At 49.9% G+C, this 19,070-nt stretch overlaps 2 protein-coding genes across 6 annotated transcripts; both read right to left on the bottom strand.

Annotated features, from left to right (window-relative positions):
* Positions 1 to 153: 153 nt before the first annotated feature.
* On the bottom strand, positions 154 to 11,189 carry LOC120710377 (CMP-sialic acid transporter 3). 4 transcript variants are annotated; one of them, XM_039996025.1, is made up of 16 exons: positions 10,995 to 11,189; positions 10,708 to 10,918; positions 10,000 to 10,116; positions 9,698 to 9,754; positions 9,284 to 9,361; positions 9,113 to 9,157; positions 8,745 to 8,804; positions 8,432 to 8,554; positions 8,222 to 8,299; positions 8,034 to 8,103; positions 1,943 to 2,050; positions 1,361 to 1,494; positions 1,211 to 1,281; positions 952 to 1,003; positions 808 to 871; positions 154 to 686 (listed from the first exon to the last, which is right to left on the bottom strand). In XM_039996025.1, the coding sequence occupies exons 2-15, from the start codon at positions 10,864 to 10,866 to the stop codon at positions 821 to 823; spliced, it is 1,203 nt and encodes a 400-aa protein (XP_039851959.1). In that variant the 5' UTR covers positions 10,867 to 10,918; positions 10,995 to 11,189; the 3' UTR covers positions 154 to 686; positions 808 to 820. The 4 variants fall into 4 exon arrangements, with proteins under 4 accessions (XP_039851959.1, XP_039851960.1, XP_039851961.1 ...); XM_039996026.1 differs by having other exon boundaries at positions 154 to 683; XM_039996027.1 differs by having other exon boundaries at positions 952 to 1,000.
* Positions 11,190 to 13,381: 2,192 nt separating this feature from the next.
* LOC120710376 lies at positions 13,382 to 16,094 on the bottom strand. 2 transcript variants are annotated; one of them, XM_039996024.1, is made up of 3 exons: positions 15,461 to 16,094; positions 14,031 to 14,053; positions 13,382 to 13,945 (listed from the first exon to the last, which is right to left on the bottom strand). In XM_039996024.1, the coding sequence occupies exons 1-3, from the start codon at positions 15,879 to 15,881 to the stop codon at positions 13,934 to 13,936; spliced, it is 456 nt and encodes a 151-aa protein (XP_039851958.1). In that variant the 5' UTR covers positions 15,882 to 16,094; the 3' UTR covers positions 13,382 to 13,933. The 2 variants fall into 2 exon arrangements, with proteins under 2 accessions (XP_039851958.1, XP_039851957.1); XM_039996023.1 differs by having other exon boundaries at positions 13,382 to 14,053; positions 15,461 to 15,945.
* Between the last annotated feature and the right edge of the window lie 2,976 nt (positions 16,095 to 19,070).

Raw genomic sequence — 19,070 nt, 5'->3', positions numbered from 1 at the left:
ACGAGTGTGTATACTATAAAAAAAAAATATTCTACTAGATTCAGATTTCAAAATATTACCACTATAATACATGAGAACTTAATAGTCACAGGACTGGCTAAAAAGAGTTAAAACAACTACTATTCTTGGCCGTGAGTAAATTGCGAACAGAAGTACAGAACGACAATGGCCGTGTCGACCACTAAGCGTAATGGAACCACCCAGAACGGCGGTACTCTTAGACAACGTTTTACCCGAAAATCAGAAATCGACCAGATAACCTGTGTCGTTCCTCTGTAAATCAAAAGACATGTTCAAAGCTTACCAAACACGCCATAACATCTCCTCATGCAACTCTCACATAACATGAAGACGAACTGCTATTTACATTGGTGCCGCAACTGGAAAAATATCACTCGATAGAACCACTTCTGATGGTTATGTAAGCTCTCATGAGGGCGAAAAATGATGAAATATGAGACTTTATTCCTCGCAAATCCTATCACATTAGTGTTACCGCCACTAGGCTAAAGGTATTGCCTCATTCATCTTTTACTCTTTCAGGAAGCTCGCCATTCTGCCGTGCAGCATGCATGTTCTTACTCGGCCAACAGCACGGCAGCAATGTGGCTTCACAGACATAGGTCAGAAACCCACTAAGGTAAGTCAGATGTCCGCTGCGCTCATCCAAGGAGACGGTGTGCCTGCTGTCAGAAATGAGAGAGTTCATAGAATGTTATGGAGGATGCAAACTCGTTAGAGAGTGTCAGCACATCTCTACAGCAATATAAAAAACAGAAACAGGAAAACGTAGAAAAAGAGGACAACCTCTGCTGTAAAATCATACAGGAAGGAGTGGCTGCCTCTCGTCAGATCCATGGCGGTGTTTAGCCTTCATGATAGGTAGAAAAACCATTAGGAAGCTACACAGCAGGAGAAAAAACCCCAGAAATTGTAGGCAGTAGCCGTTACCTCATTTGCCACTGAATCAGTTACATTGACGCAAATAGATTCCGTAACTCTGCTGAGCACCATAAAACATATTATAATGTTAACAAACTTAAAGTCCAGAAATAACATGAACTGTGCTGAGTTTTCAGCAACTACAACAACAAAAAAACAAGAAATAATGCCTGAATGTGGAATGGTTGATGATAGAATGGAACTTCAGGACTATGCCAATGGTCAACTAAGCAACTATAGTACAGTCAGACAATATGATAGGACAAACCTGTGATCATGAACTTGAGCCATTTCAACTTTGCTGCTAGGCACTTCGTCCTTAATTTGGTTCGAAAGATACTGAAAATAAATAAATAAAATTTAGTAGTTGCAAAATTTCAAAACTATTGAATCAATGCAGGGGAAAAAGGCAAATTACCTGATGCATAGATATGATTACTATTGAAATTCCAAGAACAAAATTTATTGTCAGAGTGTGTCCAAACAATACAGCAGAGGCAACTCCGGTGAAGATAGTTGCAATTGTTGACGAGTACTTCTTCAAAATAGTGTCTGCACTCATCAGAGATTTGCTTAGAAGATAACTACAGTTCACTTGGAAAAACTAGTATATGGCGGGAGCAACCAATATGCAAATGCCACTCATTTATTAGCCTCATGTGCATGTGAATCTTTTTTTCCTCATACATGCAGGAGAGCCGCGTGCCTTTGTATTAAGAAGAGAAATATGGTCCACTTACAACCCACACAAACAGAACACCCACACCCGGCCTGAATGGCCATAAGGACGTGCACCACAAACAGGTTAATCTGACCAACACACCAATAAAAGTGCAATCTTTCAACTCCTAAGATGAAGGCTAATCCAAGGTAATCTTTTCTGGGTATGCATAATAATCCAAGGTTAATCCAAGGTTAATCCAAGTTTTCAGATATAATGCCATTACAATTGCATATCGAACAAGAACTAACGTATTTTCTTTGTTTGCTGGTATTATACCTGCGTACTTGAAGAAAAATGATGACAGGATGCCTTGTGCGGCATTGTTGCAGATAAGGAACATTGTGGCCTTTGAATGTCCTTCCAGAATGTTAAAGCTACTGGGCCCTGAAAAAAAAAATGTACATAATAGCTGATTTGTTACAGCACCATCAGCATACTTAATCACACAAGAAATACTTGGGCAACAGTTTCAACAAAATTCTGATATTTTGATTCAAGGTTCACCAGTCTTTCTAAAAGGACCACAAGAGTTTCTAATGCATGCAGTCCAATGATGGTGTCCTAGAAGAGTAAGTGGATGAACATCTTGCCATGGAAGTGAAGATAAACAAAATGGGTTCAACCAGCAGAAGATTTTAGATATCTGAGATTTGGATATGTTACATTCTAGATACTATATTTACTGAACCAATACATAGGATCAAGCTGTAATTGTAAGGATAATCATGAATGTTGGTGTATATTGAGCCCATGTATAGAGGCCCATCTAGAGGCCCTTGTATAGGAACTATATATCCCACCCTTCTAGGGTTTGGAGGAATACAAGACAATTATTCTCTCCAATATGGTATCCAGCCTTCTCTTCCCTCTCCCACCCTCTCTAGCCGCCGGCGCCATGGCCGCCGGCCGGCCACCGGTGCTGCCCCTCTCCTCCTTCCCACCCCTCTCCTCTGCTGCTGGCGACCCCTCCTCTGTCCCGCGCGCTGGCGGCTCCTCTGCTCCGCGCGCCGCTGCGCCGCCGCTCCCTGGCCGCCCGCCGCAGCCCTCGCCGCCCTCGTGCCCATCCCCGACCCGGGAGCGCCGTCCATCGCCGCCGCCGGCGCGGATCCGGCCCCTGCAGCGCCGCCACCGCCTGCGGGCGCGAATCCGGCCCCTGCAGACGCATGCCGGCCGTCCCCGCCGCCCCTCCCCTCAATCTGGGCGCGGGGGGCGCGGCTGCCGTCGCTGCCGCCACCCTAGACGCCGCCGCCGCCACCGCCGCTGCCCTGGACGGGGGCGCGGGCGGCCCAAGAGCGGGCGCCGCGGGCACCGCCGCCACCCAGGCCGCCGCCGCCCTGGACGCCACCGCGACCGCCGCTGCCCTGCACGGGGGCGCCGGCGCGCGGGGGCGCCGCGAGCCCCGCCGCCGCCGCCCTCCGCGCCGGTGTCACCGCGGGCAAGCAGCCCCTTCCCGCCGACGTCGCCCTTCCCGCGCCGGCCGCGCCCGCGTTCGCATGGCCTAGGCTCGGGATGCCCCCCGCGGATGCGCCGTATGCCACCGCCGCCCTCCGTGGGCAGCAGGCCGACGCCTCGACCCTCCTCGCCGCCAAGTCCGAGTTTTCGGCGGCTCAGGAGCGGGTCCGTGCAGCGGCCCTCTCTTGGGAGCGCGAGCGCTCCGCGGCCGATGCTCTCACCCGTCGGGTCGCCGAGGCGGAACACTACCTCCTTGTCTCCTCCGGCAAGCAGCCTGTCGTCCTCTTTCCCGAGCACGGCGCTTCGTCCTACCACCAGACTCCGCTCTCTGGATCTGGACCCCGGATCGACCCGCACGACCCCCTCCCCCTCCTTGGTGCTCCTCTCACCAGCCAGACCGGGGGTGGGGGAGGCCGCGGGCGTCGACGGCGGAGTGGTGCTGACGGCACTACTCCGGCTCCGGGTTGTGTTGGTGGAGGCTGTCGGGGCACTCCGGACCCGACTCCGGCTCCCACTCCTGCTCCTGCCCCTGGAGGTTCACCCTGGCCATCCTTCAGCGCCCCTTGGTCCAGGCACATCCCGCTGTGGCCGTGTCAGGGTCGGGGGGGGGGGAGGGCTTGTCCTCAGCCCCAGTCGGCGGCCATGTTCACCGGTGCTGCTCCCCTGTTCGCGCCGTTCTGGACCCCGTCCGCTCAGCCCAGCTAGCAGCCGACTTGGCCTGGGGGGTGGGACTAGGCCGCACTGGCGCAGTCATTCAACGCCATGGGGCGGACGCCGCCGGTCAGCACCGAGTGGATCGCCGACTCGGGTGCCTCTTTCCACACCACCCCTGATACCGGTATCCTCTCTTCTGTCCGACCCCCACACCCCTCTTGTCCTTCTTCCATCATGGTTGGTGATGAGTCTTGCCTTCTTGTCACCGCCGTCGGTTCTGCTCCTGGTTCTTTTCGTCTTCCCAATGTCCTTGTTTCCAGCATCGGCTGAGATGGTTTGGACATGTCTAACGAAGGCCTCCTGAGGCGCCGGTGCGTAATGAGGTTCTTGAGCGGGTCGATAATGTAAAGAGGTATAGAGGTAGACATAAACTGACGTGGGATGAGTCGGTTAAGAGAGACCTTAAGGATTGGAATATCTCTAAAAAGATAGCTTTGGATATGAACGCTTGGAGACTAGCTATCAATGTGCCTGAACCTTGAACTTATTTCTTTCGGGTTTCATCTCTAACCTACCCCAACTTGCTTGGGAAAAAAGGCTATGTTGTTGTTGTAATGTCCTTGTTTCTCCTCGGATGGTTTATAACCTCCTTTCCATTCGTCAGTTTACAGCTGACAACTCTTGTTCCATCGAGTTTGACTCTTCTGGTCTCACTGTAAAGGATTCGGCCTCCCGGCGTCCGCTCCTCCGGTGTGACAGCACGGGCCCCTTTACATCCTTCGCCTTTCGTCTTCCGCTACACCACTCTCGCCTTCTTCGTCTGCCGCTTTTGCCGCGACGCCGTCTTCCACCACCTGGCACCGCCGTCTTGGTCACCCTGGCCGCGACGTTCTAGCTTAGCTCAGTCGTAGTATCGATGTTCCTGGTACTAGGGCTCCTGCTGAGCACCTCTGCCATGCGTGCCAGCTTGGTCGTCATGTTCGACTTCCTTTTTCCTCCTCTTCTTCGCATGCGATGCATGCCTTCGATCTTGTTCACTGTGACCTGTGGAACTCTCATGTTCTCAGCCTCTCTGGCTACAAATACTATCTGGTGGTGGTCGATGATTTCTCACACTACTCTTGGACTTTTCCTTTGCGCGCCAAGTCTGAGACCTTCCCCACCCTCCTCCACTTCTTTGCTTGGGTGTCCACTCAGTTCGGCCTCACCATTCAGACCGTCCAGTATGACAATGGGCGTGAGTTCGACAACTCTACCTCCCGTTCTTTCTTCCTCTCTCAGGGTGTTCAGCTGCGTATGTCTTGTCTGTATACCTCTCCCCAGAACGGCAAGGCTGAGCGGATGATTCGCACGACGAACGACGTCGTGCGCACCCTTCTGATCCAAGCCTCTCTGCCCCTGCGCTTCTGGACCGAGGGCCTCCACACCGCCACCTACTTGATTAACCGCCTTCCGTCCACTGCTTCGGTACCCCTTCTCGCTACGATCACCTTCGGGTGTGCGTGTTACCCTAACACCTCCACCACTGCTCCTCACAAGCTGGCGCCCCGCTCGACTCGTTGTGTGTTTCTTGGGTACTCTCCTGACCACAAGGGGTACCGATGCTTTAACCTCATCTCTCGTCGCGTCTTGATCTCCCGACACGTCGTGTTTGACGAGTCGGATTTCCCCTACTCCACCTCCTCCACACCTTCTCCTGACCCCGAGTTGGAGTCCCTGTTTCCGACTGACCCGGTGGTTCAGCCACCATTACCTGTCTGCCCTTTCCCTGCAGGTTTTCCCAGTGCACCGGCACCGCTTCCGGTGACCCCTGCTGTGCCACGCGCGGCCCCGGTGCCCGCTGTCGCGCCACGTGCGGCCCCGGTGCCTGCAGTCGCGCCACGCGCGGCCCCCGGACCTCCTGTCGCGCCGTGCGCGGCCCCGGGGTCCCCTACTGCGCCACGCGTGGCCCCGGTGCCTCCCCCTGCACCTGCGCGGTACGCTCAGCCGGTGCAGGTGTACCAGCGTCGTTCGGCGCCGGCACCGGCGCCGCAGCGGTACGCTCAGCCGGTGCAGGTGTACCGGTGCCGCCTCCGGCTCCGGAGGCTCCTGCGACGCCTACACCGGAGCCGCCGCCTCGCTCTCGAGTCGAGCCGGCGGTGTACCACCCGCCAGTCGTCCATCGGGATCCTCGACATATCCATCCCATGGTGACTCGGCGGATGGCGTCTCAGGCTGCGACTCTCTCCGCCACCGAGGGAGAGCCGCGGGTCTCTCCGGTACCCTCCTCTGTCCGCGACGCCTTGGCGGATCCTCACTGGCGTCGCGCGATGGAAGAGGAGTACTCGGCTCTTCTTGCTAACCAGACGTGGGACCTCGTGCCGCGTCCATCTGGTGGCAATGTGGTCACAGGCAAGTGAATGTGGACGCATAAGCGTCGGGCTGACGGCACGCTGGAGCGCTACAAGGCTCGCTGGGTTCTCCGGGGTTTCACCCAGCGGCCGGATGTGGACTATGATGAGACCTTCAGTCCAGTGGTGAAGCCTGCTACTGTGCGCACGGTCCTCTCGCTTGCGCTCTCTCGCTCTTGGCCTGTGCACCAGCTCGATGTGAAGAATGTGTTTCTTCATGGCACTCTGTCAAAGACAGTCTACTGCTCTCAGCCCGCGGGATTTGTGGACTCCAGTCGTCCGGACATGGTCTGCCGGCTCAACAAGTCTCTCTATGGTCTGAAGCAGGCTCCGCGGGCTTAGTATTCTCGGTTCGCCACGTTCTTGCTGACTTTGGGATTCACCGAGGCCAAGGCTGACACTTCTCTGTTCATCTACCGCCGTGGGGATGAGACTGCCTACCTACTGCTCTATGTTGATGATATTGTGCTCACCGCCTCCAGTCAGCTGTTGCTTGAGCGCATTATCTACTCTCTGCAGCAGGAGTTTGCTATGAAGGATCTTGGTCAGCTCCACCACTTCTTGGGCGTCACTGTTGAGCCTCACCCATCTGGCCTTCTCCTTCACCAGCGGCAGTACGCACTCGATATTCTGGAGCGGGCTGGGATGACTGATTGCAAGCCCTGCTCTACTCCTGTCGACACTCAGGCGAAGTTGTCTGCTGATCTGGGTGCTCCTGTGGCTGATCCTACTGCCTACCGGAGTCTGGCCGGTGCCTTGCAGTACCTTACCTTCACCAGGCCGGACATCACCTACGCTGTTCAGTAGGTCTGTCTCCATATGCATGATCCCCGGGAGTCACACCTTACTGCCCTGAAGCGTCTCCTCCGCTACGTCCGTGGCACTGTGGACCTCGGCCTGGTGCTTCACCGCTCGTCCTCTGCTGAGCTAGTGGTCTACACCGACGCTGACTGGGCTGGCTGCCCGGACACTCGCTGCTCCACTTCCGGTTACGCCGTCTTCCTGGGCGGCAACCTAGTCTCCTGGTCGTCCAAGCGGCAGCCGGTTGTCTCCCGCTCCAGTGCTGAGGCGGAGTACCGGGCTGTTGCTAACGGCGTGGCGGAGGCGTCCTGGCTCCGATAGCTCTTGGCGGAGCTCCACAGCCCGCTCGCCAAGAGCACGCTCGTCTACTGCGACAACGTCAGCGCCGTGTATCTCTCCACCAACCCCGTTCAGCATCAGCGGACGAAGCATGTGGAGATCGACTTGCACTTCGTGTGCGACAGGGTCGCCATCGGCGATGTTCGGGTACTCCATGTCTCGACCACCTCCCAGTTTGCCGACATCTTTACCAAGGGATTACCCTCCTCGACCTTCTCGGAGTTTCGCTCCAGCTTCAACGTACCTGGTGGCTAGTTGTGGCTGCGGGGGGGGGGGGGGGGGGGGTTGCCCTTTGTACTTTCTTCTTGTCCAGTCTTGAACACCGCTGCGACGGTAGTTCAGACTGCGGAGAGGTGTTGGCTTTCTTGTTGTCCAGTCTTGAACACCGCTGCGCTGGTTGTTCAGACTGCGGGGGGTGTTGGTGTATATTGAGCCCATGTATAGAGGCCCATCTAGAGGCCCTTGTATAGGAACTATATATCCCACCCTTCTAGGGTTTGGAGGAATACAAGACAATTATTCTCTCCAATAATGAACACCACAAACTTACTAGGACAAAGCAAAACAGCCTATAAAAAGCACAAAGCTGACATCGAAAAGCTACTAGTACTTAAAGAGCCTTGCATAATTGATAGCTCTGCCCAGCACAATAGAATAGTTTAAAACCACCTTATATTACCGTATGCAAAAAAACATGTTGCTTTCAAGTAGAATGCATTCTCAACAATTACCTTGGATGATAGCAGTGATTACAAGCCCCAGAAAATTGAATATTGCACCATACCCATACAGAAATAAGTTCTGAAAACATGAGATAAAATTTGAAATCAAAAGGTAGCTTCACACAGATCATAAAAGCACTAGCGAGATAGCTTAGAATAGAATGCCAGAGCAGAGAGCCATCAAAACAGATACAAACCTGAAGGTAAATACTGGTATCAAACTGGCTTTTGAGAGCCTTCTCATTGTAAACTGAAGCCAATGCAGGAACTGTTACCTGATTGTGAATAAAGTTAGTATGAAATGTCACATATCGCCTTTATTTCTTCTCTTTATGATTTCCAATTTCAACCAAATGAGCAAAATAAACTAGCAAATTAGTACGAGTGCTTAGAAAATCAGAACTTACAAAAAATAGTGTATATATGTAGGCTCCAGCTGCAACGGGAAGACCTAGCGCGCTAGAACCTTCGGGCAATGATTTCAGCTGATTAACAGATATTCCGATTAACAAAAGGGCAAGGGCCTCCCACTGTCAATATACAAAAGCATGATGTCAGCTACACAGTTCCTTCGAAATTACTGAAATATATTGCACTCAGAGACTAATTCCTAATGTCAGAGACACAAATTGTCAAATACCAATTGCAACAATTGAAATCGCACAGCTTCACTTTTCAAGTAGTGAATAATAGACACAGGACAATAAAGAACAAACTTACCTGGATTGTGGAAAATCGCCTCCTCATTATTATCTTCAGAAGCACAGCGATTACCAGAACCTGCAAATATCAGTTTTCCGTATAACATGAATGCATGATCAGTGCCATGTGCAGCCAAACTTCAAACAGATGTTGAACACCAAGGCGAAACATAGATCAAGCTGGTGTCTAACTCTAGCATATCCTTTTTAAACAGACTGACCAAAGGGAGTTTGCATGCCCACATGTATAAGCATGCACATAGAAGCATGGACAAGTTGGAGCATGCCCTAACATATGCACATATTTGCAGACCCTCAAATGCGCATATTACTAATAATACTAACATCTTTTTGCAGGAAATGCTAACATTATCCATAGTAGCATACCTTGAGATTACTGAGCATTTTCACGCTTGCAGGATTAAAATATAACTGCATAAATCATAGGAATAATAGTAGGAACACTGTTAGAATCCATTATATTGACTCCTACAAACAGATATAGAAGGGGAAAACCAGAGTACAACAAATTCTGACTCCAGGTGTGTGATGCTTTACCTGCATTATGAACTTCAAATAGTTGTTGATAGCATAGAGAAAAGCAGGAACTGCAAGAAGAACATTATTGCGAGCAGCCTGGCCAGCGGAGAAGGATGGTTAGTGTGGCAGACAAGATCACTAGCTTCATAGAGTAATATTCTATAACAAATAAAGGGAGACTTATGTGCAGCAGTCTAGTAAATGATCCACCATGCATTTTTCTGTAGAAGTTAGCATGAGCTTTCTAGTAAGATATGCTATCAAAATGACAGTGTATGGCCAGGTAGTCAGGATCCTATTCTCCTCAGAACTAGCATGCATTTCTCGGATGTGGGTTTACCGAGATAAAGATCAATAAATAAAATCAGGTAAGGAATTGACCATATCCAAATTATTAACATGGCACAGTTTCAGACTTACAGGTCATATTACCTGCATAAACGTTGATACTGTGAGAAGTGGCTTGTCCCCCACCTTTAGACGTCGAGCCTGTAAAAACCAAAACCAATTCAGTAAGGACAGCAAAGATATCAGTGAAAGTAGAAGTCTACAACACCCAGCGCTGAAATAAAACATGAAAAAATTACACATAACATTAATGCGCTAGTTTAGTAGCATACTCGACTGCATAAACAAAAGACATCACACCACACACAAAAAAAAAACATAATGGATATGAAATTGAATTATGGAAAGCAAAACGTTAAACCGGAATGATAGAGAATTTCACATACCTGGATGGATAGCATGATGATGGCAAAGATAATTTTTGTAATCTCCGTCAAGAAATTCACGCTGATCGGGCTAAATTTGAATTTCCCATCCACCTTTGACATGTACACTAGTATAGGCTACAGAAAAAAGATGTAAAACTGTGTTAAGCAAATAAAAATTGAAAGAACATGCTCAGGATGCAATATGACTTTGCAACAAATACTAGGGCAGAAGTAATCCATCGCAATGCTCTAACATTAGCGCTCGCAATTTAAGAAGGGGGCTGAAATGAATTCACTAGAATGATTCATCATGTTTGATCATGATAATTAAATCCTCTCTGGCAGTTGGCGAATGCAATTAAGACTGCTGCTAACAGCAGTGGAGGGGGTGCACCTGTACTTACAAATTTGCATGTGCACTCTACCAAATTCAGAAAATGTAAAAAAAAAAGCAGGTCTCTGACCTCAGCACTGTCTGCAGCATCCACGGTCTAGTACAATCGTTAGTTCTGGTTCATAGTCCTGAAGCTCTAGTACAGCTAATTAAATTCACCAGGCTACAAACGTTCGTGGCATTATGTTTCCACCTTGCTACTCAGTTCGCTTCCTCATGCTGTAATCACACCCATCAGCTACAGTTCAACAATCCCTATACCACACTTGGGCGATTCGACACTGAGCGCACTGATCAAAACTGATCAAATGTAGAAGGGAAGCAGACTTCACCTGGAGGCCCGCGAGGACGCAGTCGCCGGAGACGAGGAGCACGTTGAGCGCGCGCTGTCGCGACGACACGGTGCTCCGGTGGCTGTCGTACGCCTTGGACACCGCCGCCGGCACCGGCACCTTCGCGTGGCACACGCTGCATTCCACCTCCCCGTTCATCTCCGCCTCCACCACCGCCACAGGCTCGCCGAAACACTGTGGTTCCAATCAGCTGCGCCAAAACGGCAGGAAAATCAGGGGGAAATCGGCAACAATCGAGGGAAAATCAGGAGCGAACCGGGACGAACCAGGAGAATGGTGGGAACTGGGAACCCTAGGCTCCGACGCGCGCGCCCACCATGTGAGCTCGCGGGGACCGGAGCGATCGCGATTCGAAGCTCCTCGAAGGCGCGGTGGGCGAGGCCGCGACGGGGAGGAGGGCAATGCCGCAAGGGGGAGCGGAGGAGCGGAGCGAGAAAAAAAATTAATTATTCTTGTGGAATATGCCACGAGAACGAAAGAGGACTTTTATGTAAGACCCTAGTTCTCATAAAAGTCCCTATCTTTTACAAGTTTTCAAAAATATTACATATCCATCACTGCGGGACAAAAGCAATATTTTTGTTAAAGAAAAATTGCATATTTATACGAACTTAACCATAGCGTATTACGTACCGGTTGTACCTTAATCTCACAATATTTCTATTGTATCGTAGCCTCTGCGCTTTCTCTTTGTTGCAAAATACATATGTTAGAATTATGCAAATCACTACAGACAGTGGCAGACCTAGGATTGAAATTTAGGGTATGCCATGTCAAAATTTCAATATGCAATTTGGTATTCGGTACACAATAAAAAAAATCTACAAGCAATTTGGTACACGCCGCTTGAGTAACAGCTGGCTTCAGCATTTCCACAAACATCCTGCGGTCGTCTAACATGAACGAGACCATCATGCTACACGCCGCTGCATGGGGAGAGTACTAGTCTCCATCATTGATTGCAACCACGGCAATGCACCGTCCGTGGCTGGAGGTGAATTCCTGCCCAGCTTCCGACTTCAGTGAGACCATTGTCGCATCTAGGGGACGCCACATGGCCACCCCGGCCGCTAGGCTCCTCGCTTGCTGACGAACTATTCCGATGCGGGAATGATGGGTGAGAAGGTACTCTGTGCTCCGGGCGAACGGAGGCTGGTGGCAAGCCACGAGCGGCGTCGCTGGGCGAGACACGCCGAGAGCCGAGGAGAGGGAGTCGTGGGGCGCAGCGAGCGGGCTCCGGCGAGGAGCCGACAAGGCGACATCGCGCTCCGTGTCAGGTCGAGTTCGGGTGAGCTAGGGTGTGCCAGATCTTAGGGTATGCCATGGCATACCCGGACCACCCCTAGGTCCGTCAGTGACTACAGAGAACAAGACTCAAACACTCGAGGTATGTGCGAACCGATTTTTAAAGAAAACTAGATGGGAAACTATACAAACATCTATCATCATGCAAATTTGGAGCCGAACAACTTGTGTGAGAAGGAAAAAAATAGCATATAAATAGTTGTGGGTTGAGGCTCCAACTGTTCATGTTTCATCCATGGTTCGCCGAAAAAATGTTTCATGGCAGCTCGCAACAAAAGTTTTTTTTTTTGGACTTTAGATTGATTCACAGTAAAAACACAACCCAAAATCCTATGCCCACTACATCCTCAAATAAACAGGAAAACCAGGGTTCAAACTGAAAACTTGCCACGGCCATTTCTGCTTGCGCACCGGCCACCATCGGCACCGCGGAGGAGATCGCTGGTCGCTGACTTGCTGAGGATAGCGACGACGAAAAGTGGAGACCAACCAGACAATGGCTGGAACTCCAAAATTACCCCGACCCCTTGGCCATATTTGCTCGCCGCCCCTGCAGGTGTTCGAAGAGAGGAGGGGTGTTCCCGGTATTTGACATGGCCCTGGTGTGGCCGTACCAAACTGGTTAGCGGAAATCAGTTGTTGCAGGACGAGAGCGGGATGCAGTCAAGGCTCCACATGGAAGCTTCGGAATCGTCGGGAGCCGTGCGCGCGGCTCGTGTGCTGCGTGTGCGGGCCCGCACTCACCGTCACCGACTGTTTTTCTTTTCTCCTCCTATGCACTCACCGTCACTGTGTAGCAGAGGAAGAGGAAAGGCATAAACGTATGAGCTTATGTGATCCGTAACAAAAAGAAATCACATCATGGGACTTGTGTGTTACCAGCAGTAGATCATATGCGATTTCAGTTTGACACTGTTAGAGAATATGTAGCGTCAAACTGAATGGCCCTGTTGGTTTATGCTAGGAAGTTCATGCTAGACACTTTGACCATTAATTAATAGTATTAAGTAAAAGCAGTAGAACCTCAGCGCTAGGAATCTGAAGAATTTAATGAGGTGGTTGACCGCGTGGTTTGAGGATGGTTACTGTAGCATCACTGTAGCTAGTTATCAATTAATTATCGTCATTAGATTCATCGCGAAAAGTTACACCCATTTCTAAAAAAGTTTTGCAAATAGACTTCATTTAGTACTCCATGCATGCGAGATTCTTTTTTTTGGGAGATGTGCGCGCTAAGATCCTATCGCGATCCAAACATGGCTAATATATAGACCATTTTACATGTTCAGTTTGGCCTATATGTAGCGTCAAACTGAACATATAGATCATTTTATATATGCATATAGAGTTTCATAGAATTTCATTCCGTTTGCAGCCAGGCTGAACATATAGATCGTTTTACATGACTGAACCTTGCCAAGCAACCAAGCACTTTCTGCCTGTTGTAAATTTGTAAAACAGTGTAATCAACATATCTGTTCATGTAAATGGCACGACCAAAGTAGCACAGAATGAAGCATCATTGGAACTAACCAACCCTTGGATTAGAACCTAAAACCCCACCGAGTTCATTATTACAGGTGTAAAACAATTAGAGCACCTGATGATCGTTACAAGGGAAAGGCAAAAAAGAACCAGCAGGTTCTGCATTTGCAAACGCTGCATTATGCAGACCACCCTGAGGAATGATGAGCTTCCGAATCTTTCAGAAAAGCTCAGACCATGGATCGCATCGAGTCTCGTCGCTGCAATCCCAAGGTCATGATTCCTCCTTTCCAAACTTTTGCAGAAGCAGTTATCACTTATGTTGCTTCAATACCACGAAGCAGAAGCAGGACCTGAGGAGTATGTGCCCCCATATCCCAAACCCACATAAGCAGATTCTTCAACCTCCAGCCCGTCATAGCACACACTGCCAGAAAACAGGTAGCCAGCCTCCATTAGCTGCAGAGCTTGACAGTGCATGCTACTGCTTGAGCCCAATACTTCAATCTCACCTTCACTTCCTCTGGATCGTCACCTGTCAGAGCCAATACTGATCAGCAAAGAACAATAGGGTCTTTTACAGAAGAAAATCAATAACAAACAGAACATAATCCCAGGATTCAAAGGGGCAATATACAGTCTCATGGAGGTCATGGGCTCCCTGCTGTTTTTCCTATTACAAAAGTGAGCCCTTTTTTGCGACTTACAAAAACGGACCTTTGGTAAAGGTAGAATAATGCTTCTTCAAATTTACGTTACTTCTTTTGAGGAGGAAACGTGTGCTGGAAAGGGGATAGCATAATTCAGTGGAGCCTAGTTTTGCTTTGCTTTGTCGTGAAGATTGTCGTGAAGAAGACAGTTAGCACTAGCACTTGTACTAAAGAAAAGTGACATCCATGCGAAAATGTTTGCTCAGTCTCATTGCTTCTATACAGTGATGCAACCAATAATGCAACTATCGTTTTCCTCTTCCTCATCCACTATGAATAAAAAATGATGGAAATTTTCTTTCTTTTCATTCGGTATCAAATTTAGATGCCACAAAAACCATGGAACGGATGACAACAAAAAAGTAGGTAGAATCTTGGAGCGTCTACCATCCCTGTTCCTTTTATGAAATGGAGTTGAAGAAAAGGGTTTTCTTAAACTCATCCAACAGTCATCAAAGCAAAATGAAAAACAACCCATAATAAAAAAATAAAAGGGCTGAATCAATATGGCAGTGTGCAAGCATCCTCCTGATAATTTGAGGTCTGAAGAAGGCAGTTCTTAAAGAGACACACTAATCCACTCTCCAACACATCTACAGTTCGTAAAAAAACAAATTGCTGTTGCAAAGTATTCCTGAAAAAAGAATTCATTGTGAACTATTATGAGGTATTTAGAGCTCTACATAGATTTCTTTTTTAACAAGAATGATGCATCAATTGAATGGAGAAAATCTTATATAGAATCTAAAAGAGCATTTCATTCATCAGAAAACCGGACAACTGAAATTATATATCCAACCATACACCACGTCAGTAATCTACCAACAGGTAATTAATACTTTTCCGGATTCTTTCTATTCTACGACGATCTGAATAATCCTACAAAACAAAAAAGATGCTGGCCTAATCTTCGTGGCCTTCAATTTTAGTTTTCCTGACGAGCCATCCCATGCTTCAATATACGAGCAGTATTCAGCATGAATATCCTGATTATTGGTACAGCGTATTTTCGCGCACAATGAAGTATCCTTTGTCAGAAGCATCTCAATCGGACCAGAAGTTTAAATGGTACGTAATAAAATTGACCCTAATCCTCTAAAAAATCACAAAACAATTGAAAACCCCTGCTTTTCACCGCCAAAACCGACAAACTGTCGATGCACAACATCTCTATGGTTCTTTTTTTTTTTTGACAAATCGAAACCTGGGGAGAGAGAAAAAAAATGATTTACCAGGTCCAGAGATCCTCCAATTCGGGAGGGGCGTCGCCGCGTTCTCCTGCTCCTTGCCCGGCGCCCTCTGCTCGTCGAGGAACCTCCGGGTCATGGAGTAGCAGAGCTCGAGCGCGGGCAGCGTCCCACAGAGCTCGGGGATCTCGCTGTACGCGAAGCCGAAGCCGAGGTCGAGGCAGCCCTTGAGCTCCTCCAGGTCGTCCTCCGTGAGGCTTCTCGTCCTGACCACCCCGGTGAGGCTTCTCGTCCTGACCACCCCGCCGCCGGTGCCGGAGGACGCCTCGACCATCACGAAGCTGCAACTCCGGCGCGGCTGCCGCGCCAGCCCGCTGCTTGCGGTGGTGGCGGCGTCACGGTCCGCGGTGGAGCCCGGGAGCTGCGGCTGCGAGGAGAAGTAGGCGGTGGAGGAGATCGCCGCCATTTTCTCTGCTCGGTTCGGTTGGGGGTGATGGCGCCTCAGGTACCCCGGTCAGGTTCGGCGCGTCGGGCCTATTTATAAACAGGATGCGTATTTCTCGGTAAAACAATGGTATTTTTTGTGGGGCATCTTTTCAGATTATTTTTTTGGCTAACTACTGTATACTCATGAAGTCATGATTGTATTAGTTGGAACTAATTTAGTTGTAGCAAAAGAAACTAATTTTAGTCGTATAGCCTAATAATTTCATGTAGACGCATTTTATTTCTGAAAGAAGGAAGTAGCGTTCATGTTCATTTTAAAACAGAGCACTCGACGCTCCCTTCACGAAACTGTCGTTCGTGCACGATTCGACTCAACACAGCTGCCGACCTTTTATTTCCTCGCCCAAATGCGTATCAGCAGTGTCGGTATCATGAATGAAAACTTAGGATAAGATCGACCTGTCTGCGGCACAATACTGCCTGAAACCTTGATGATGGTTCAGTAAACTGAAGATGCAGGTTGGCACGGACCGGGTGCTGATCGATGCTGCAGCTAGCTGTTAGCGCAACTAGCACTGTCAGTTACCACCACTCGCCATCCAGTCAGCCGAGTCAGGAGGGAGCTGGAGAAGCGGCGGCGTTCCCCCGTGGCACGCAGGCCTCAACAGCCGCCAGTGGTTTATTTATTCATCGAGCTGACCAGAGGCTTAATTTACCACTCGATTAACAATGTCCAGCAGGGTGCCGCGCGTCGCGCGAAAGGACTTTACTCCACTTGTGCGCGCGCGTCGCTGCCGTGCATGCTGCGCGCGGATGCCTTCGTTGGGGGCGGGAGGCCGGAGGACATGGCGGGGCCCCGGGCACGCCGGCGGTGGGGGCGGGCGCCGACGTGGCCGGATAAGCGAGGGCCCGGGAGCTTGTGGCGGAGGAGCGGCGAGCGCCGGGGGACAGTGCGTCCCCTCGCGGCGTGGCGAGGCGCGCGTCGTCCGCCGCGGACTCGCCGGAACCCGGTGCCCCCTGGCGCGGCGAGTGCATGTGGCGCATGGAGCCCAGCGGCTGTTCCTGGCGAGTTCCGCTTGGGCAGGCAGCCCCTGGCCACGACTATGCAACTGACCGTATCGGCCAGATCGAGCTGCGCTGGACGTGCAGCTGCTCATGCATGTAACCAACGCAACGCCAAACGTGTCTCGCTATCGATCGACCACGTGGCAACGTATGCCGATGCCAACTAAGTTAACGATGTGGCAAAGAAGTGGAGAGACGACGATCGAGAAACAACACGACGTACGGCCGCAATGCAAAGCACGTAGGGATGATCCAAGCAAGGAGACAAACAATAACAGTGTGCAAACATGCTGCACACTGTATCATTTGTGGACTCGCAGCAGGCAAAAGCTCAGGCGCTCCAAGCATCGCGCCACACGAGCACTCGTTCCTCCTCAAGTCGCAGTCGATCCCGAGAACAATATTTGACCCACATTCCCCACGGGCGATGGACCACGCATAAAACCAGCTAGCTAGTGTGGATTCGGCCCCACAGGCAACGACCTTCTCCGTGGCCTAGCTACCTGAAAGCTACCCCGGCAAACAAATTTTCTTTTGGTAGTTTAAAGAAATGGATAAACTTTTGAACAAGCCAAATTTGCCGGGTCATTGTCCTGTCCAGTCCGCCGAATTCAAATTAAAGATGGCGAGTTTATTTTCTAACTGGAGACCACCACTAGCCCGGGCACACCACACAGGACTAGAGTCGTTTTCGAATTGAGACGACGACAGATGCGCGCGCGTCGTGATGTGATTGCTTTTGGACGTCGATTTGTGCACGCCCTTTGTGTTCAAAACAGATAAGTAGATAAAACCCTCCGACGTCTCACGTCTGTAAAAGTTTTCCCCACCGATGTTACATGTCATTAGCTAGCACAAGATGCAGCCTCCCACAACACGCCCTGCACTGCAGCTACACCACACATTATCATTATTGCTGCTTGCGATAGTTAGCAGTAATGATGACCCTAACTTATTATTCAAGCCCTGGGATGAGTTGTGCCGAATGACCAGTGGAGAGATTAATTATAATAATACTGTACTGAAATTAGATTTCCAGAGGTTGAACTAACTATTAATAAGAACAGAAGGTCCGCGGCACCTAGCCACACTAATCATGCACGAGCTAGCGACCGATCGACCCAGGGCCCCTCAATGTTTTTTTTTTCAAAAAAAAAGAAAGAAGAAAAGCTAATCCAGCACCATTACCAAATCTAACGACTAATTATGACCCCTCGATCATTGCGCTCCTCCGCGGCGCATGCTGGATGCAGGCGCAGCTGATGATTGCACGGCGCTCCAGGCACCTGATTTCGCCCGGCGGCGATAGACAAAGCTCGCTCTCCACTCCGTGCTCGTCGTCGTCGTGTTCTATCTGTTGCGTGCACCTGTTTCGAGCTAGAGAGCTGTTGAGAAGCGGGACTCGAGGCCATGGCCACCGTAGTGCAGGCCGGCCGTTATTATAGGTCGACTGGGCAATTTTTCAGCTCCCCTGATCAGTGATCAGTCTAGCTCCGATCGAGACCAACAGTCCAACACCAACGTACGCCAATGCGATAACACCGTTGCATAGACACTACTGTTACAGTGGGATTATTCCCAGGAGTTGGTCCAGCTATTTGCACTGTAATAAACGAAACTTGCAGGAATAATAATTTCACAACATCAGACACAACTGAAACTCTGAAAAGTAATACTGTAGACAAAAAAGGCAAATGAAAGATCCTGCAATATAATAATCCAACTACCGGGTACTTGCTTCATGTATCATCAGGCAACTGAAACCCCTGCTTGAGACCCTGGAGCAGACATGTGCTCACCAAGATTGAAGGCTCAAACAGACTGACGGACTAGCTAGTTCAGACTTCAGAGCATGATCAGCCAGCTAGCTACGGCGTTGCTAGAGTCTAGATCAGTTAGGTTGCATGCTGCTAGTACCCAGTACGCTTCCTACCCAGGATTGGTATGGCACCTGTCTTGGTTTGAATCATGTGTCGAGCTCGAGCCAGCTGTGGTTAGGTGTAACCATGGTAAGATAGGTGATCGATGGAGCACTTGCACGATGATGATATACACGAGAGATCAGTTGTGGTGAGTATGTGACGTGCAAGCCAAGAGGTTTCCGCAATGAGCATGCAGAATTATAGATAAAATAAGCTATTAG

The sequence above is a fragment of the Panicum virgatum genome, chromosome 5K (genome assembly GCF_016808335.1).
Source record: "Panicum virgatum strain AP13 chromosome 5K, P.virgatum_v5, whole genome shotgun sequence".
Classification (NCBI taxonomy): domain Eukaryota; kingdom Viridiplantae; phylum Streptophyta; class Magnoliopsida; order Poales; family Poaceae; genus Panicum; species Panicum virgatum.
Note: the sequence above shows the minus strand (reverse complement) of the source record. Positions and strands in the feature narration are given on the sequence as shown.

Bases quoted from the DNA above. Each gene is read 5' to 3' on its own strand.
- LOC120710376 (XM_039996023.1), bottom strand. From the start codon at position 15,881: ATGGCGGCGATCTCCTCCACCGCCTACTTCTCCTCGCAGCCGCAGCTC. The intron at 14,054-15,460 runs GTAAATCATTTT...TGGCTCTGACAG, and splicing joins TTGGAGGATCTCTGGACCTG to GTGACGATCCAGAGGAAGTG.
- LOC120710377 (XM_039996025.1), bottom strand. From the start codon at position 10,866: ATGAACGGGGAGGTGGAATGCAGCGTGTGCCACGCGAAGGTGCCGGTG. The intron at 8,300-8,431 runs GTAAGTTCTGAT...ATTCACAATCAG, and splicing joins ACATATATACACTATTTTTT to GTAACAGTTCCTGCATTGGC. The intron at 1,004-1,210 runs GTTTGTCCTATC...TATGGTGCTCAG, and splicing joins GCTCAAGTTCATGATCACAG to CAGAGTTACGGAATCTATTT.